Here is a 15627-nt window from a genome sequence, read left to right as displayed (position 1 = left end):
TGCAACATTCAAGAGACGGCTGGACAATTGGTTGAGAAAGATCCCGGATTGTCCAGTAATGGGAAACTACCCTCAGCAAGTGACAAGCAACAGTATCTTGCATCAGCTGGCCCAAAGGAGGGCAAACATACGAGACACGTCCAACGTTACATCCGGTATCCGAGGGCGGGGTGACCTGCCTAGCGACGACTCGGAGACGAAGGACGACGAAGGCGGCGCATCAGCGTGACCGTGGACTAAAAAGTCCTAAACTCATCATAAGGTTATAAGGTATGAAACAGAACTTAAAATTACTGAAACAATCCATCACAACACTGCTATGGTGCTTCATGAAATCGGGGGATTTTAAACTTGATATATTTTAGTTTGTCACTGATATTAGAACGGAAGACCCAGGGCAGAAATAACGCATACGTCCTTGCGCGATACCTTCACACATGTAATTTCCAATGTAAATTACAGTTCACTGAAATTCTTACTTGCTACTTGAAAACGATTATTGAAAGTCAACTTGAAACCTAATGCAAATTATAAGATAATTGTTATAAACGGAAAGAACGCTGATGAGCTAGTATGCTAGAGGGCACGATGCATTGATATATGAAATTGATATATTAATGATATATATATTATTTGATATATTAATTTTGCTTGTCACGTTGAATTTCTTCGTTTCAATCTCTCATGGTAAACGCGAGAAATGGAAAAAAAATCTTAACCACGCGATACATGGTCGCGATAATAAATGATCTAAACGACCTTGCAAGACTCAACGCTTATCTCCCTTAGCAGAAGTACTCCCGGGCGGGCTTTACCCTAAAAGGTTCCTAACATCGTACGTTGAGCGGCGCGTCGTGATCAAACTTCCGGCATTGGTGAATGAATCATGGCCGACGAGTTCCTCATTCACTGCCAAAAAGTACGAACGAAAAATAAATCACTGCCTTCTGGCGATTGACGCCGAGTTCATGGAGACTGCCTAAGAAAAATTGTGTCTGTATTTGGTAGTGCCAGGAAAAAAGTACAGGATTCAGGGTCAAAATTAAACGGTAGCTGTGACCCGCGATGGTCCGCACCAGCGGCCTCGCGTTCACAACACAACACCCGCCAGTTGGCTGCGGGCTGCCTTGTACGGAGGTTGCGTGTGTCACTCGTCCGCGCTGGATACTTGAGAACTTTGCGACGAATACTCCTATATACTATAAAATCTTAAAAAATTGAAACATGAGTGCCACAGAAGTAATTTCGGTCGACTCAGGCCTGGGTCGCAATTCGTTACCTGATTTTCAGTCTAGTGAAGAAGCAAGTTCTCCAGGATCGTTTGCCAGAAGTCGTCGATCCTTTAGAAGATCAGGTGAGAAATTTTTATGTATTATACAATTAAAAAACAGTTGTGTTTATTATAAATCTAATGAAGAACTCAAGTTCTTTGTTTGAAATAAGCTTGGCGGATGCCTCTAACTTTATTCTTGATTAGAAATTTCATAGTTCACTTTGAAATCCGATCGTCCGGACTAGAAATTGAAATGGTATAATAATTGCACATTTTTAATGGTTATTTATTGTTATATTTATAATTTTGCAATAGATGATTTAATCAGTCAATCGAGAGATGATTAATACTGTGCCCAAATAATTTCAGTCGGAAATGCAAATCGGTAAATCAAGCTACGACATCTGCACCAAAACCTAACCTGCGGTTAATTACCAAGCGTGGTATGCACATTTATTATATTTTTATGGTATTATCAGCACACAAGTAAATATTTCCGCTTATTTTCTTGAGGACTTTCCTCATATTGTTAATATTGACATAAAAGTTAAAATCTTCTTTCATTTCCCTTAGTCCGTAACGCATATATTTTTCGATACTGGTATTAATGCAGATGACTCAAAATTTTCTTCTGTTCCCATGACGAATTTCCTCATCATTTATAACGGTAATATTGTCACTCAACTATGCGACAACAATCCTGAATTCTTCTCGCTTCGAGTCACCGACATGTGGAACAGTCTCCCTGATAGCATCGTTGACGCTCCGAGTATGAACATATTCAATAACAGACTAGACGAAGCTATGCAGGAGCATATGTTCAGTCTTAAAATGCCTAGCAAATTACGGAGCAGGCAATAAGTCCAGTTTCTATTCTATTCTATTCTATTCTATTCTATTCTATTCTATTCTATTCTATTCTATTCTATTCTATTCTATTCTATTCTATTATATTCTATTCTATTCTATTCTATTCTATTCTATTCTATTCTATTTTATTCTATTCTATTCTATTCTATTATATTCTATTCTATTCTATTCTATTCTATTCTATTCTATTCTATTTTATTCTATTCTATAACCCGAAATTTCATCTTATTTTCATCAAAGATATTCCCATATTTTTGTCGATAACATTGTAATATAAGTCAATATTTCCCATCATTTCCCTCAGGCCGTTCCTCAGACAGCACCTCGTCAGAAAAAGCTCCTTTCCTGAGCTCCTTCTCGAGGTCCTCGCTGAGGTCCGCCTCCTGCCGAGGGTCGCCCTCCCCCGCCCGCAAGCTCACCACCCCTCAGGGTCCCAACCTGGCCACGGCCTCCCGCAACCGCCAGTGTAAATGTTCAGAAGTTCATCACCACGGCCCTCATGGACACATCACTCCTGTCGTGCCCAGAGGTGAGGTGCCGTGTGTCCAAGAGGTGAGGTGTCGTGTGTCCAAGAGGTGAGGTGCCGTGTGTCCGTCAACATCACTCCTGTCGTGCCTAGAGGTGAGGTGCCGTGTGTCCAAGATGTGAGGTGTCGTGTGTCCAAGAGGTGAGGTGTCGTGTGTCCAAGAGGTGAGGTGTCGTGTGTCCAAGAGGTGAGGTGTCGTGTGTCCAAGAGGTGAGGTGCCGTGTTGTGTATTTTTTTGTATGTGCATTTAGTTGAAGTGCTTTTTATTTTTAACTAAATTGACTGAAGGATTTAACAATTTATCTTGAAATTATTTTATTTTCTGATTATTGTTCGTACTCGTGTACAGTTACCACAAACGCATGCATTTTCTCAAAAATTAAAGTTGCATTTTTTTTTCAAATATTGGGAGTGACATTAATTGTTTAAGGAATTGCAGGAATCGCTTTTAATTGCGTGGTGTTTGTCTTAAATTATTTTAGTTTAAAAATAACAATATTGTTAGTCTACCTCTATTTAGAAATATTATTAATGTAAAACGTAAAACAAGAAGAAACATATTGAAATCTCAAGAGATTTTTCACGGTTTCATAATGTCTTAAGGCACACAATATATATCAGAAAAATTTAATTTTGAAATCTTTTTCGTTTTTTGTTCAAATTTTATCTCACTAAACTTGAACTTATTCAGTCATTGCATGTTTTCTCATTATTATTCAATAATGATTTACATTGATTCTATTTAATTCGGAAAATATTTATCGATAAATTACCATATTGGATAACTATATTCACTTTTTCTTTAGTAAATCGTACCTTGTGCCAAGTAACATGATTTTTTCCGGAGTTTAGAGTTCCGACCATACATGATTCATTACTAACTTTTATGTAAGGAATTTAAAAGCAAAGAAAACGCCAAGAAAATTCACCATATCATTTTAAATATCGACATGGTGAATTTTCTTGGCGTTTTCTTTGCTTTTAAATTCTTTGTGAACTTGCGATATAAGCAGACTAATAATATAAGTAACTTGTATGATAATTGAGATTTAATAATGAATTTCCTCGACTTCACTTCCCTGTACTGGAGTTCATACTAAGAATGCGACGCTTGTTAGCAGCACAAGGAAACGACTTACGTTGCGATAAGCTGCTTAGCTAATGCCCATGCCTTAACAAGAGGGTAAAAATATACGAGGGTGAGCGTAAAAATCGGCCATGATAAGACGAATTTTTTAGGTTTTTAGAAATGAGAAGGAATGAAGAGGGGTTTGGGGCTATGAAAGTATGCCCATGCCTTAACAAGGGGGTAAAAATATACGAGTGTGCGCGTAAAAACCGGCCTTGATAACACGAATTTTTTAAGTTTTAGAAATGAAGATGAATGAAGAGGGGTTTGAGGCTATGAAAGTTGAAGAGGGTAGAGGTTGTGGGAGTAAATGAGGGTTTATGCTTCAAAAAAATAACGGTGACGTAAATCTGCCATGTTTAAAAGTCTTTTATAGTCTAATTAACTTTTTGTTGACCAATTTTGAAAAACTGTTCGTAGCGTTTAAAAGAAGAGTCTTTATAACTTATCTTGATAAATGAAGCTTTATTTTCTAATAAATAACCTCGTCCAGAATAAGACAGGAAAAAACAAATCCTAATGAAATTTGTTCATCTCCCCGTACGCTCGTAGTAATACATTCGCATTATTATATGTTATGATATAAAATAAGATAAAATTTAATGTTTTTCAAAATAATAGACGCACAAAAGAAAAAAAGACTGAGACAAATGAAATCGACGAAAAATATAATATAAAAAGTAATATTCCTTATTATGTCTTCAGACTTCGAGACAATAATATTTCGGTATTATTAATTGGAGAAACCAGTAATAAATGAACAGATTATCTATCTCTCTGAAACAGCAAGGGGCGTAGCGGAAGTTAGCGAAAATTAAATAAATGTGAGTGAAAAATGACATTAATCTTAAGACGTTTGTGAATGAGATAAGATGAAGGACTCAGCATGCGAGTGAAAAATGACACTAGTTTAAATACGTTCGTAAACTAAGAAATTATAAGGAAAGATTCACTACAAACCCGTGAAAAATTACACAAATTTAAAGACGTTCATGACATAGGGAATGATGAAGAAAGATTCACTTCATGCAGGTGAAAATTACACAAAATTAAAGACGTTCATTAACAAGTAAATGATGAAGAAAGATTCACTTCATGCGAGTGAAAAATTACACAAATTTAAAGACGTTCGTGAACAAGGCAATAATGAAGAAAGATTCACTTCATGTGGGTGAAAAATGACACAAGTTTAAAGGCGTTCATTAACAAGGGAATGATTAAGAAAGATTCACTTCATGCAGGTGAAAAATGACACAAGTTTAAAGGCGTTCATTAATAAGCAAATGATGAAGAAAGATTCACTTCATGCGAGAGAAAAATGGCACAAGTTTAAAGGCGTTCATTAATAAGCAAATGATGAAGAAAGATTCACTTCATGCGAGTGAAAAATCACACAAGTTTAAAGGCGTTCATTAACAAGGGAACGATGAAGAAAGATTCACTTCATGCTGGTGAAAAATGGCACAAGTTTAAAGACGTTCATTAACAAGTAAATGATAAAAGATTCACTTCATGCAGGTGAAAAATGACACAAATTTAAAGGCGTTCGTGAACAAGGAAATGATAAAGAATAGAAAATGTAGCTTGATCACTTGAGTCGTTCACGTTGAGCTGCAGCGGCTGAGCAGCAGCGCTGCTCAGCTGCCTGCTGCCCTCCAAGGCCAGTGAACACCTGGTCCTAACATGCCCACTGGTCCACACTAACATGACGCCTTACTTGCTACGATCTAATTGTCTGCTTAATTATTATACCTAATGCATTATACTTAAAAATACATTTTATACAAATACAAAACATGCCCACAGCTGACACCTTACTTGCTACGATCTAATTGTCTGCTTAATTATTATACCTAATACATTATAGTTAAAAATACATTTTATACAAATACAAAACATGCCCACAGCTGACACCTTACTTGCGACGATCTAATTGTCTGCTTCGAATTATTATACCTAATGCATACCTAATACATACATTATTATACCTAATACACTACCTAATATACTATGTTATAATGATATATTAAATACATTATGTTATGATGTATTTAAAGCTAATAATTTATACTAATAATAATTTAATAATACATTATGTTTGCTTCGAATTATTATACCTAATACACTATGTTATAATGATGTATTAAATACATTATCTTATGATGTATTTAATACTAATAATTTACACGAATAATAATTTACTAATACCTTATGTTATAATGATACTTCCTAGTTATAAATGATACATTAATTCATTAGTTTTTATTTGCAATGTACTTCGAATATTTCAGTGAACTCGGGAATGGATTAAAATTTCAGTTATTATATGAAGGGTGAATTCGCTCCGTGTTCGTCAGTAGTTGGTTCTAACAAATACAAATTGATCGTCTTATTATATCAATTATATTCTTGCCATAGCTGGAAAAGAGATAGGCTTTTGATTGGCTGCATTTCCAATTCATATCGTAATTCCTGCCGTAATTTTCAAGTTAGACAGTTCTGTTTTAGGTATAGCAGAGCTTCCCACAATTCCGAGAAGCGTTCTCACTTATTCATGCGAGCTCGAAACGACATTTCTTTGCGGATAGAGCGTTAGCAAGCCGATTTCAATTCATAAAAATATATCCTTATCCTCCTTACTCCCTCTTCCTCCCCATATCCTATCTACGAGTACTTCCTCTTCATCTTTCTTCATCTTCTTCCTTTTGTCCGGCCACTTTATACCTCATCACTGCACACACACATCACTCCACACACACATCATTCCACACACACATCACTCCACATCACATCACTCCACATCACATCACTCCACATCACATAACTCCACATCACATCACTCCACATCACATCACTCCACATCACATCACTCCACACACACATCACTCCACTTCACATCACTCCACATCACTCCACACACACATCACTCCACATCACATCACTCCACACACACATCACTCCACATCACGTCACTCCACACAAATAAGTAAGATTTTGTCAACTAGCGATTCACTTTTTTGTCCTGTGTGTGTCAATCAGACCCATTTTGCACAAAGATGTATCAGTGCGACCTGTGTGTGTCACTCTAACCCATTTTGCCTCTGGCACAAAGACGTATCAGTACTACGTGCGGAAAGTGCATGTGTTAATATTTGGACAGCGTGATGCATTGATTTTTGTGAGTACGCTGTAGGATAACTTCCGTATGCAGTCCGGTATATCCTGCTTGTGCCGTCAACATAGGAAAGCCATACATGGATTTGCGTGTCGACGCTGAATTAATTCAGCTGATGTTGGCTGCAAGACTGACCCAGACAACGGAAGTAGTGTGTCACTGCGGGATTCAATTCTTTGTTGGAGCATGTTCTTGACGCGCGTTGAAACGCGCTGTTGACACGCTTTGTTTAGGTTCTTGCAGTTGTGGATTGTTGAAAATTACTAGTGAAAGGTCATCAATTGGGGCTAATATACTGTAATTATTGAAGTCCCATGGGCTTTTCCATACATCAATTATTGGTCATAAAATACGTTCAGTATTCAACTTAGAAACCAGCCAATTACCAGTCTTTAATTTAATTTTTTAATTTACCTGTCTTACACATATAGCGTCCAAAAAAATATCTTTTAGTGTGGCCAATGGTTTCTTTTTGAAAGTAAAAATTTATCGAAAGTACTTAAGACTTCTAAGTTTCTGAGCCATCTTAATATCAAAATAAGAAACGATTCCTAAAATCGATTTAATGACGTTCATGTATCGTATCATCGTTGCCTCTGCCTGCACCAACTTATCCAGGCATCGAATCCTGCATGCCACTCAAAACTCACGTTCATGCCACTCACGTCCTCGTTCACTGTTCTATAGTACAGCCTGATCCTTGGGACGTCCATTACAAGGAATGCGTATCGCTCATATCTCACACTATATGTCCACCCGATGTCCAATGCTCAAAGACCATACCTCACATACGTAGTAGTCATACCTCAAGCAATAGTCATACCTCACACTGTCCACTTTAGGTCCGAGAGGCAGTAATCATACACTACACGGTGGTCATTCCTCAGACTATGCCTAATGCTCAGCGGTCATACCTCACACTGTGATCATACCTAACACTGTGTCCACATCATGTCCAAGGGTTAATGATCATTCCTCACACCATATCCTCATTATGTCCAGTAGTCAGTGGTCATTCCTCACACTATGTCCCAATTTCGTCACGCTATGAACTTGGTGGCCATTACTCATTCCATGTCCAAATTTACTCACACTATGTACCCAGTGGCCACTACTCACTCCATGTCCAAGTTTCCTCACACTATGTACTCAGTGGCCATTACGCACTCCATGTCCAAATTTACTCACACTATGAACTCAGTGGCCATTACTCACGCCATGTCCAAATTTACTCACACTATGTACCCAGTTGCCATTACTCACTCCATGTCCAAATTTACTCACACTATGTACTCAGTGGCCATTACGCACTCCATGTCCAAATTTACTCACACTATGTACTCAGTGGCCATTACTCACTCCATGTCCAAATTTACTCACACTATGAACTCAGTGATCACACCTCACACTATGTCCAATGTTCCTCACACGCGGCCATCCATTCAATTTCCTCGGCGCTAGAAATGCATGACCTTCTTCTCGAAAATGCACTTACCACTTTAGAAAAAAAATAACCTAAATGTTAACCTAGAAATGTCACTTCGCTTCTTTTTTGTCAAAACTTCACAAAAATCAGCTCAGTTACGACGCTCTAAAGAACATATGAGGCTTTGCCAGCTAAACTAAGGTGCCGCGATTTTAATGTCCTTGCCATGTGGCTTATATCGCATTCAGAGTTAGGAATGATGCATGTTCTCAGAGTTGCCCATATGTTCATATAATTATTACCCGTGCGTTATACTTGCGCTTCGCTAGGGTGACTGACAAAAACTTCCTGTGTGTTCGCGCCAAGTAGCCAGATGTTGTTGGAAAAGGGCGAGGAGGATTTCATGTGAAAGGCTAAGTCATGAAGTTTTGTGTCCCGCCTAGTCAGTTGCCACTATGCATTGGACAAGTGAGCAGCGTGCGTTTGCTGTCGAGGCGCGTACTATTCCAATGGCCGTTCCATTATCGATACTCAACGAGCATTTCTCGTTGAGTATCTATTTTCTCTCAACTCGGTTTCGTATTCGTCCTTCAGGTCGGGTTCCTGATCGGCTCTGATCCTGATCAAGTTACAATTTAGCTCCGTGTGATTTTTTTATGAGGCTACCATATATCAATTTTTTACAATGGCTGTCTAAGGGCCCTACCTTATTTGAAGAAGCCATCGCCAACATATGCTTCAGCGGAACATTAAAAATTAAAAAAAAGTAATTAAATTAAATTAACATTAAATTAAAGCGGAATGAAACATTAAAAATTGACAAATTGAATGCATTGACAATAAGGACCGTCATTTGTCCGATGTCATCTTTAAAACTGAATGATACAAAAATTAGGTGATTTCTTCCTCAATAAATTTACATTGCAATAATATATTTACTAATTCTTTTTTATCGAGCCATTACATCACGAAGTTTCTGTAAATCAGTCTGTAAAATTGAAAATTCAACCTAAAATTTATGAAAGTGAGTATTTTGCACCGTGGGGCATTTTCATTTAATTTATATATTGGCGGTGACTGTCCGAATTTTGGACAGAACTGTGACTTGAATGCGACTCGCTTAAAAATAAGCACCAAGAATATAGATGGGCCAGATTAAATAATACAAATAAGGGAGTTATTTAATTATTCCACAGATGGGAATTATTCCAAAGAATTCAGGCCATGGATGCAGGTATTAATTTTATCATAATGAATGGCCTGCACTCTATGGATCGTGGTTACAAAATCTGATCGGTCACCGATACGATCGAGTAGCCTACCAAGTATGGCTAAGCGGAACACTCGGTCAACGCGCATAATCCGCGCTAATTATGGACTTGGAAATTTATGAGATTTTGTCCTAATAGCGATGCAAATTTGCACTCATGTGGGTCATCTTGACCTAGTTTGTCCCAGGAAATGAAAATTTCAGTGCTACACGCAAGAAGTGAATCACTGTTTGCTCAATGTGACCCATCCGTTTTTCTGACTGCGGGAGCTACATGGTAACAGAGATAGCCGTACACTGTTAGAAAAATTACCGTTAACGGTATTACCAGCGTTTCAGTGGCCGGTCGGCACGTAAAAAGAAACACCGTGTCGCCGTTTTTATTCTAATTTAACACTAGATTTCCGTAAAACATCTGAAAAAACGGCGAAACAGTTTATTTTCACGGGGCGACCGGCCACTAGAACGCCAGTGGGACCGTTTTTTTTTCTAACAGTGTATCAGTGATCCACACTCTCGGTACTATTTTTCGTACTTTATATTGTTCAAAGATGGTTTTGTAACGGCATTATAGTTAATTGCTAACAACTCATGTTAAGAGCCTTTTAAATACGAGTGGCATTGGCGACAGCTATAGGTTATTAATCCTTAGGCGAAACGTTGATTTTTTTTCTGGTAGTAACTTTCGCTACAAAGCCTTCGCTACAAAGCATTTAGCTACAAAAACTTTCCACTACAAAAACTTTCGCTACAAAGCCTTCGCTACAAAAACTTTCGCTACAAAGCCTTCGCTACAAAGCTTTTGCGTACGAAAAAGCTTTAGCAAAGGTTCGAGTCGTCTGTAGACGAGGGATAAAAACCTTTAGATATATTGTCACTGTTGGTGCGGTGATTTTTATGTTATTATAGTTTTTGAATTATTATTGAAATATGCACATTGTTTTGGTGCGTATTGCATCTTCATTTTATCAAATTTCACCCCCGCAAATGAATTTAGGATGTATGAAGTTACTTAATAATACAATGGCTATCTCAAGAATTAATATAAATGAAGGCGTACATTTTTTCCCTGAACTTGGTTTCGACTTCTTGATGCAATTCTTGATTATTATTATTATTCTTAATCAATGGTATTAATTATTAATAATTAATCAAACCAATTATAATTCATTCAATATTATTCAATTATTGGTCAATGTATTAAACATTTGATATAGTTTCATCGATTTAAATTTAGAGCTTTCAGTTCATCACCATTATCTGGAAAATTTAGCTCGTATGAAATATGAGTGAAGAAATATCGATATGAATAAAGTAGCAAGCACCCAGCTTACAGCCTAGCACAAACTGTTCATTTATTGGCTGGGGAAATTAATTTTTTTACCGCTAAAGGAGTTAAGACTGAAGTAAAGTGGACCTTGAAACTAAAGCGAAAGTTTGCCTGGCAAGTCGAACGCCTAAACAAAGGTTGAACTTAATAAGCATGAGTCACTTCACCAGCTGTCGATGATCGAACCTTATTGAGTTTTATTGTTACTAACATACAATTTATATCGTTGCCTTACTACCATACAAATAGGTACTACCTAACACCGCTATTACGAAGCAGACTAATTAATGCTATTATTCTATTTAGTATTTATAGTTAAAACATCGCTTGTGCTAAGTTGACTTTAAAATATTAGTACAAAAATATAATTGTCAGTATGTTTTTTTTTTCTCTGGTATGTACACAATCAACAAGGTTAAGCGAGGATAGTTTTCATTTTATGGAAGAATTATTAATTATTGGTGATAACTGATAAGAAAGGTTGAATCTGGGCAATAGATGTTGCAAGTTGAATAAAATTTCAGTACTTTGTTTAATCATTAAATCTCTCCTGAATGTAATTTGTTGATTAAAATATCCATACTTCGTAAATTCTCTTGAATGAAATTTTCGTTTTGATTTTCTTTTGTCTAAGGGAATTAAGAAAAGTTTAGCGCGTAAAAAGCCAATGAAGGTAAAAATCAATATAACAGAGAACAATAATAGTTGAAGACTAGATATTATAAATGTAATACCGGTAAAATCTACTATGGAATCAAGATATCCTAATATTCTATTACTCCACCAAAAAAAGAATTGTATTTGTTGCAAGTGCCAGATAACTTCACTCAAAGGAATAGTGAGTGCTGCGAAATTTGAAATAACTTCAACATTTGAGCCACAAACATGGTACCTAAACATTACCCATTATATGTTATAAAATTTATTATCGATTATTTACGTCGTTTCATGGTCACTTTCAATTTCTATGCCCTTATCACCAGAGATTTTGTATCCTAATTTCTACTGCAACAGTTGTTTCTACGTAGTCTGGTCTGAAATATAAAGTATTTTCTATGATGAAATACGAGAAAACGCAATGATCTTTTAGAACGTTAACTTCGATAAAAATGTCCTTCTTTCAACATTACATCATGTCGAAGAACAAAAATTATTTCATAACCTGAAATAAATTAGAAATAAATTTTCTAAATTTTATTGCTAGAAATTTCGTGTCTAAAAGTTTTATTTTTAATTTTTTTTCTTGGGATGCGCAGAATCTTCATTGAAGATATTGATTTGAATCTTGTCACGTAGCTAGTGTGTTCCATGGCATTCATATATTTTCGATTCATTTCAAATCCAACGATTGCCAACATATCCATTCAATATAATTATAGAGAGGTGCTAACGTTCAAGATTAGGTCATGTCTGGCCTTTTGTTGACTTTACTGTCACGCCTAATCGCTGTTTCAATCTTGCTGTTCTTAATCACCTTGCCGCAAAAGTTTATTTTGTCCATAATTTTCGCAGCCGAACTGAGACTTGAACCCACAACTCATTTCTTGAATATCAGTGATCATAACTAATAGGCCATCTTCAATGTACACGTCACTGCAGACGAAATACAAATGTTATTTACTTTTCGTACTTTATTTTGTGAAGTTTGTGAAGTATGAATTCAATTTTTTTTTCGTAGTACCTCTGGAACGAGAACGTGCAACCCGTCGCAGTCGAGGAGCCGCCGTAGCAGACGACGACAAAAACAAAACTGCGTCGACGAGACTCCCTGACGCTGGAAGCAAGAAGCCCTCTAGAGAGGAACGTAAGTGTTCCCGAGATGGAAGGGACACTTCGCGTGATGGAAAAGACACAGATGGAAGAGATGCTTCTCAAGATGGCCGAAAATCTTCTCTGAGTAAGGGAATCTCACTCAATGCAAGAAAGATTTCAGGGAATGACAACAATCGTGATGGACTAGAAAAGAATTTGCAGTCCATCGTCCCAGCTTCCGAAGAGAAATTGGCTAATAGAAAAGGGTAAGATATTTTAAAGACTTTTTTTCTAGATGTCTGCAGCGGGGAACAAAACGCGTTATAAAGATAAATTGTCATACAAGCTTTTAGATACCAAATTGAAAACAAGAATATAGAATGGAAGATGTACATATCGATTTCTTTATTCACATGGCGACCTAAGAACACAGAGCGTCCGATTTCTCGTCTGTGATTGGTGGGTTTAGATTGAAAAACTGTCATTGATTGGCTGAGGGAGTTACGTACACGTAACTATTTTCGATAGTACGGCCTCATGCAGGGCTGTTCTAACCATGGTTCTAACGATACCGCTAATGCATCATGCATTGTGGATGATTCAGTCCTTTGGGTCATCTGATGCATGGTTGAACTATATAAGGTTGACCCACGAGGATTTCCGTCTTTCAATTCAGCTTTCTTGTTACGTCACTGAGATCGAGAAACGTAAAAAAAACGTCATTCCCACGACGGATTAGTTGACTGGTTTGATCGCATTTCGGTGAATGGTTAATGCCCGTGACGTCACTGAGATCAGTGACGTCACAGACGAACAACAAACTACATCCGCAGAAATGAGCTTCTCATGGGTCAACCTTATACTAGTTCAACCATGATCTGATGGATTTTCAACTTGACTTGAATTAATTTTTGAGCATTATCATTAGATTTATTTCCTATTAATAATTGCCGAGCCATATCGTTGTGCCAATTAATGTTGTTCAGTCATTAAGGTTTTGAAGTAATAGGGAACGCACAAGTGCAAAAGATTAAATACGTTATAAAATTATGGTTTTAATTATATAATCATTTTGATGTACATTAATGATATATACCTTTTATATATTTCCCATGGTGATGTGTTCCCCCGTTATAGTTCGGTCACCACCATGGTTAAGTGGGTGCCCTGGTTGGCTGAGAAACGTTACTCCACCACCCTCACCATCTCACCCTCTGCTCCACCAACTGTTACCTCCACTGTAAAACAGGTGACATCAAATATACAAATATAGCATTGAACTTCTTGTTTAATATTAATTATTCCAAAGAATTTATGCTATAGCATGCATTTATTGAATTTTATTATAAATATATGAGTGAAATATGTGGAGAAAACCACTTCTTGTTTAATGTTATAACTGCCGTTGAATCGAAGTTGTGCAAATGGATAAGATCTCTTTTGTCTCTCTCCCAAATTTAATGAGTTATTTGGTTGTTATGCTAGAAAATATAAATAAAACGAAGTTTCGTCATTCGAAAAATGTTTTCCGGTGTGAAGTCAATATATGCGCCCCAATTAACAGCCCCCTATACAGTGCGTCCCACAAAAATATCCTTGACTTCTTAATTGGTTATATATCTCAGTCTAAAAGTAGCAATTTCAATTTTATTTCTCTTCACAATAATACATGTTTTTTTACAAAAATGAATGTTGTTTTAAATATGTGTGGAAACAAAATAACTATGTTAATGTAAAGATAAGATATTATCAATTAAAAAGTCCCTGATATTTATGTGGATACCCTAAATGTTCGCGGTACCATACTTCAAACACGCACACAAACTCTGCTGACAAATTATATTATAGGGTAATTACCTGATATTTGTTTAAACACGCACACAAACTATGCAGTCAAATTATATTATAGGGTAATTACCTGATATTTGTTTAAACACATACACAAACTATGCAGTCAAATTATATTATAGCATTTATAGGGTAATTATAGGGTAACCTATACTTTAGGGTAAATTATAAGGTAATTTGCACAGGTCGAGTTGATTATAGGTAATTATAAGGTCAACCTTTACTTTAGGGTAAATTGTATGGTAATTCGCACAGGTCGAGTTGATTATAGGTAATTATAAGGTCAACCTTTACTTTATGGTAAATTATAAGGCAAATTGCACAGGTCGAGTTGATTATAGGGTAATTATAAGGTAACCTATACATTATGTTAAATTATATGGTAATTTGCACAGGTCGAGTCGAACAAGGGCCTTCATTGCTACTACCCTCAGCAGCCGAAGATGAAGGTCATCCAGACATCATCATCATCAGCCATCCAGCCATCCTTCCTCACCTCCATCGGCGCTCCTCCAGCCATCATCGCTCGTCTCTCCATGGCTTGAAGTGGAATTAACGAATAGAAACAGAAGATAAAGATTGCTTTATGAACAAAAAAAAAAGATTGGTTTATGAAGAAAAAAAAAAAGATTGGTTTATGAAGAAAAAAGAAAAGATTGTTTTATGAAAAAAAATATAACTCAGTACTCACTGAAATGAGTGACAGAGAGCGCATTTTCTCGTTGACGAAAACGTGAAGTCACGGACGGACGGACGGACAGACAGACAGACGGACGGACGTGGCGAGCACAATAGTGCCTTTTTTCCATGAATGAGAAAATGCGCTAAAAAGAGTGGTTTATGAAGAAAAAAAAAAGATTGGTTATTAATAAAGAAAAAAAGATTGGTTAATGAAGATTATAAAGATTGGTTCATGAAGAAAAAAAAAGAGTGGTTTATGAAGAAAAAAAAAGATTGGTTTATGAAAAAAAAAGATTGGTTAATGAAGATTATAAAGATTGGTTTATGAAGAAAAAAAAGAGTGGTTT

General features: G+C 36.6%; 1 protein-coding gene across 1 annotated transcript; it reads left to right on the top strand.

Annotated features, from left to right (window-relative positions):
- Positions 1-1125: 1125 nt before the first annotated feature.
- Positions 1126-15230, top strand: LOC108669545. Its single transcript, XM_018156915.2, has 5 exons — positions 1126-1354; positions 2448-2672; positions 12678-13017; positions 13889-14000; positions 14995-15230. The coding sequence occupies exons 1-5, from the start codon at positions 1225-1227 to the stop codon at positions 15142-15144; spliced, it is 957 nt and encodes a 318-aa protein (XP_018012404.1). The 5' UTR covers positions 1126-1224; the 3' UTR covers positions 15145-15230.
- Positions 15231-15627: the final 397 nt, after the last annotated feature.

The sequence above is a fragment of the Hyalella azteca genome, unplaced genomic scaffold, assembly GCF_000764305.2.
Source record: "Hyalella azteca isolate HAZT.00-mixed unplaced genomic scaffold, Hazt_2.0.2 contig12555, whole genome shotgun sequence".
NCBI classification, from domain to species: domain Eukaryota; kingdom Metazoa; phylum Arthropoda; class Malacostraca; order Amphipoda; family Hyalellidae; genus Hyalella; species Hyalella azteca.
This window is presented reverse-complemented; position numbering and strand designations above follow the sequence as displayed.